The 5,683-nt window shown below is 39.3% G+C and overlaps 1 protein-coding gene across 1 annotated transcript; it reads right to left on the bottom strand.

The window, feature by feature from the left end:
* Nucleotides 1-457: 457 nt before the first annotated feature.
* On the bottom strand, nt 458-2,156 carry Smp_199460 (zinc finger protein, putative; the record flags this gene model as incomplete). Its single annotated transcript, XM_018790443.1, has 4 exons — nt 458-590; nt 626-735; nt 815-865; nt 2,022-2,156. 4 exons carry the CDS (start codon nt 2,154-2,156, stop codon nt 458-460), a joined length of 429 nt encoding a protein of 142 aa, XP_018647415.1.
* Nucleotides 2,157-5,683: the final 3,527 nt, after the last annotated feature.

Here is a 5,683-nt window from a genome sequence, read left to right as displayed (position 1 = left end):
GGCCAAAAACTGGGATGAATCTTTATGTTAACTTTTACTTTATCACAAACTGGCTTAGTAGACAGGTAACCATATTATGAACTCAGGAAATAATTGTTACGGATAACTGTTCAATTGTAAAAGAATGACAAGAAAATACTATCGAGTAATCATTAACGATCTAAATAGCAGCACAAAAACTGGCATGTAATATTACAAACTAACCAACTACATGCTAATGAGGGTACTGTCCTCAATTTCTAGAGGGAATGAAATGTACAGTCATGTAAACCAGGTGCTCGTACTAACTATTTAGGCTAGGATGTCAAATATGAGTTTAGTTCATAAGTATTAAGTTTGAGCTTGAGTTGAAAACCACCACTTATAGTGACCATGGACATATTAGTAGGGGATGAAGTAATTAAGTGAAATCTATGCATGCTAATCACTGTTTATAGCATTAGAATAAACACAACCTTCAACTAACCTGGTCAGAGTCTGAGGTAATAAGTGTGGCTTCCTGAAATCCTCCTTGAGATAACATTGAATCCAAATGAACCTGTTGTCGGTTAGAATCTCCAGGCTGTTCCAAGGACTTTTCTTGTGGTAGCCTTTTTACAAGCACGTAAAAACTTAAACTAATTACCTTGATGCAACTGTATCTGTTATTTTTTGTTGAAGTGACGACGTCACTTTTAGGGCGTACGTTAGTTTTGGAGTACTCATCTTTGGAACTAAATTGGCAGCCTCACGGAGCTAACAAAATGAAGTGTTAGTATCGAGTGAATAATTCATACCAGCCTCTCAAACAAAGAATCAGCATCAAGCATCTTACGTTTTGGACAGTAGCCAACAGAAACCGCCATACAGGAATACCTTGACTTACCTGAAGGTTATGCAAATAAAGTGACTTGTCATTCTTTTTAATTGTATAATCGCACTTTATCTATCTTTTTTACTTGAAAAAACTTCAAGAATCTTAACTTCGTTGACAAACTGTGTATTGGAAATTTATGTTGAAGTTAACACACTCTTTGAACATTCCCTTTACTGAACGACTGTTAAATCACTTAAGTGTCGGAATCAGGTCGCAAAACTTCATAGAAATAAATAGTTCTATAGACCTGAATATTCGCTTAAGAACAGTGAAGGAATTATTGCAGGCCAGTCGAACTACTATTATTATCGTTGAGGCGGACTAAAGCATTCGAAATCTATACTGATCTTATCACTTTTGTGTATACACCTGACTAAAAGCCTGCACCCGAGGATCATGATCTGATCGCATTTTCTAAAAACTGCTCGCAATAAGTGATGCCGTTGGGTGAACTGCAAGACCGAATGGTATCAATTCACACGGTTTATGGTTGGTTTTATAGCAGGCAAAGTGCATAACTGGATCTTATCTCTCTTTAAGGGTCTTACCCGGGTAGTGAAAATAGGACAACACATCTCGGACCCACAGAACATTACTTGTAATGTCTTTCAGGGCTCAATTATTGAACCCCTATTGTCCATCATATGTTACTGACATACGCAATCGCTTTACACTCATGAAAAACGTGTTATTTGCCAACAATCTTAATGCATTATATTCATTCCACCCGCGTTCCAGTCAAAATATCAGCTGTACAATACAAAAAGATCGAGATAGACTCCAAAACTAGTGTGCATGGTTTCTCTCTCTTAATATCGAAAGATCTAGTTACATTTATTTCGGCACTTTTAATTCGAAAACATGCTTACAACTGAACAAGTTAGAAATTAGACAACTGAGTAGCATCCTAGATTTCGGAGATGAATATTCCAAAAGTCCTTCATTCACCAAACAGGGTACATCTGAAGTCTCTATAGACTGTAAACGTATTGGTTTTGTGGACAAATTTGGAGTCTCCTACGTGCTCACCTAAGTTAAGCTACATTTAGTGGTGGTCTGTCTGACACCTGACGTTGTGGAATGACGAATTGGCACGTAGTGTACATGTCACAAACCATAAATATATAACCCTAGAAAAGCCTCTGTAATTTCACACTATACATACCGCAGTCCCAACATCGTGCTTTTTTCCTTCGTTATATGCCTCGTATTCCCTTTTTATAACTATTAGATAATCATGTTTCTTGAGTTTTCTTATCTCCACAACTAATGATGGTGTTGCACACGTTGAGCCGGTCATACGACTCAAATCCTCTATTACACGACACAGTTTTATTCAAGAACGGAAGTACTGTCTTCATTCAGGGTACGGGATTTATGTTGGCTCTAAAGGCTTAGTTGTAAATAGTGTTAATGTGGTCATTGCACTGACACTCCCGCGTTAAAAAGATATTCACTTTTGCTTAGTTGGTCTTTGTTGTATAGCTAGATCTGCTGCAAAAGAAACAAAATATGCTCGGACAAACTAAATGCAGATTCAACCAGAGACTATCTGACACTTGGAATGACCAATCACAGGCCGACCCACGTCTCCCAATTTATGCCATATACTTACAGCCCCAGCTCACCGATTGTCTTTGAACCACTGATCACGTGATAATTCGTTTTATAAAAAGATGACACTTTCGGAGCGTGCAACAACTTCACATGAATTTGCGGTGGACCAATAAAAATATGAAAATACCTTAGCTCAATTAATGTTCCAAACGTTTAAAAAAAATGAATTATAAGAACACAAAAGAGAATGTAAACAAAATATGTGAGTTACGTGTTTTCGTCAGACTGACGCGTTTCCATAGGTTCCAATATACGTCGACAGTTATGACAGTGTGTAAAAATAATTACTAGGAATGTCCGATATAGATCCAAATATTTAAGAAAAATCAGCCAATAAAGTCGGGAAGAGGTGTGTATTTAGTGAACGGTAATCGTCGTTTTATGAGAATAATGATAAGAAATAATGTAATTCAACTCAAACGAAATTCTTTAGTCAATACAGTATTTGTATTACATTGAGTGGAGTTATGAAAACTAACAAATAATGAAAAAATTATTCACAAGTGAAGTTTGTTTCAACCACCCCTACAGTCTAATTACATAAATTGTATTGGGCCCTATCTGTAGTCACTACTGATCACTAGGATCTCAGTAGCCTGCACAGTTTCACATACGTGTCTGATTCTGCCTGTCACAACTTATATACATCTTGTGTGATTTGAGTCGGGAACAACCAGACCGTTCGCTGTTCATCTTTTCTAAATAGTGATGGTAGCAGTACCAATCAACAGCTTAGTCCAAGTTACCACTTGCAGAGTTTCCGTAATCTCCACTCCTTCGGGCTGCCGAACCCTAATACAGTGTGAGCTGTAAAGACTCATAAGCCACTAAAATCTAGGACACAGAGGTGATCAATATGAAGTGAAATAAATGTACATCGGGAAAAATTAAAGATTCTTGGCTGACAGTAGCCAGCTTGTCAAAGTAGAGATAGAAACTCGACTAACGTCCGATTCACCCTGGTGACTGATAAAGAAGAAAACCCATATTCAAGGTTAACATAACATAGGAACATCAGGGCGTTATGTACAAATTGGAAATAATAGGTTTAAATGAAAGTTCACTAACTAGCTTGCAACTGCAATTGTTGACAGAACACCTAAGTATAGCAGACTTTGATGCAGTGCTTCATCTCATCTCAAAACAACTTCATCAAGTAGTAGACCATGAACCCATTTGTCCTTTGAGGTTTTTAATGACCAACAGTTCTACTTCCAAGTTCTTGTTGCTTCTACAACCATGAATCACTTTCAAGTATGGAAGATATACTGGCAACCAAGATTCAGTCTTCAACTCCGCCTGTAGCCCCTCCGGTGGCTACTTCCGGTCCCAAGCCGGATAAAGAAGGAGCGGGATTAGCGACCCCATCCTGTAGAAAACTAACTCCTTAAAAATATGCTAACGCCCAAAAATAATTCAAACTATTTAAACCCTGCCCTGGGAGTCAGAAGGTCTTCATTTAGAAGAGCTACGACGCCTCATGGTGAAAGTCGAGTTCCTTCGGACCTAATGAGGCTGACTACCTTCTGACAACCATAGCAACCATTCATTTAGGTACATGGAATGTTTGCACAATGTGGGAGACCAGAAGAGTCATCCAAATTGCTGCAGAAGTGAGGAGATACAACCTAGAGGTGCTTGGAATCAGTGAAACACATTGGGTGCAGGTTAGATAACAAGGAGTTGCATTGATGCTGTCCAAAAAAGCACGAAATGCACTTATAGGATGGGAATCTCATGGACCAAGGATCATCAAAGCCTCTCTCAAAACAAAGAAAGAGGGCATTAAAATGAACATCGTCCAATGCTATGTACCCACCAACGACTATAATGAAGACGTTAAAGATCAATCCTACAACAGGCTGCAGTCAATCGTCAAGAAGTACCCAACAAAGGACCTGACCATTCTAATGGGAGACCTAAATGCCAAAGTTGGAATGGACAACACTGTATACGAAGACATCATGGGATGAAGTGGACTGAGAGAAAGGGACGAAAGTGGTGAGAGATTTGCAACTCATGTGCCTTTAAAAAATTGGTCATAGGCGGTACCATATTCCCACACAAATGCATACACAAAGCCACATAGACTTCACTGGATCACATTACGCAGAACCATATCGACCATATCTGCATCGACAAGAAGTTCAGGAGGATGTGAGAACCAGGAGAAGAGCTGATATAGCATCAGATCATCATTCGCTGATCGCCAAGATGAAATTAAAACTTCAGAAGCACTTGACAACGGGGCGGACAACATTACAAAAGTTTAATACGGCCTTTCCTCGGGATACTGACAAACTCAACAAATTCAAAATAGCCCTAAACAATAATTTCCAAGCCTTTTATGATCTGCTCAATGGAGAGGGAACTACTATGGAGAGCAATTGGAAAGGGATAAAAGAGGCAATCACTTCAACATATCATGAGGTTCTGGGTCACAAGAGGCACCACCACAAGGAAGGGATCACCGTCAACACACTGGATAAGGCTGTAGAAATGAGGAACAAGAAGGCAACAATAAATATCAGCCAAACAAGAACAGAAAAAGCCGAGGCACAAGCTGAATACGCAGAAGTAAACAGGTGGATAGAGCACTCCAAGAAACTCTTGAACCCACTAGCCCCACTCAATCCACCCAAAATCGAAGCAGCACCCACGGACCTCTCAATCAATCTTGGCCCACCAACAATTGAAACGATCAGCATAACCATCAGACAAATCAAGAGCGGCAAAGCAGCGGGATCAGACAACATTCCGGCAGAGGCACCGAGAAAGGATGTACCAGTGACTGCATAGATACTTCACATTCTCTTCAGTAAGATTTGGGATGAAGAACAGGTACCAATAGACTGGAAAGAAGGACTCCTGATCAAGATACCAAAGAAAGGCGATCTCAGCAAGTGTGATAACTACAGGGGAATCACTCCTCTTTCAATACCAGGAAAAGTCTTCAACAGGTATTGTTAAGCAGAATGAGGGACTCCGTAGATGTTTTGTTTCTCATCATCCGATGCTTGCCACACAGTTTTCATGTAAAAGTCCGAGTTAGCATGTTATAGGTTGTCTTAGTAAAATAGTTAATCCAGCATAAAAAAATTGAAAACATGAGTCTGAATGGTGAGTGTAATAGAACAACCTCAATATCACAAATTGATTGACTTGTTCTCGTCCATAAAGAGCCTGATACAAACAAAATAATGAGAAGAG

This window comes from Schistosoma mansoni (assembly GCF_000237925.1).
Source record: "Schistosoma mansoni, WGS project CABG00000000 data, supercontig 0305, strain Puerto Rico, whole genome shotgun sequence".
Lineage (NCBI taxonomy): Eukaryota > Metazoa > Platyhelminthes > Trematoda > Strigeidida > Schistosomatidae > Schistosoma > Schistosoma mansoni.
Note: the sequence above shows the minus strand (reverse complement) of the source record. Positions and strands in the feature narration are given on the sequence as shown.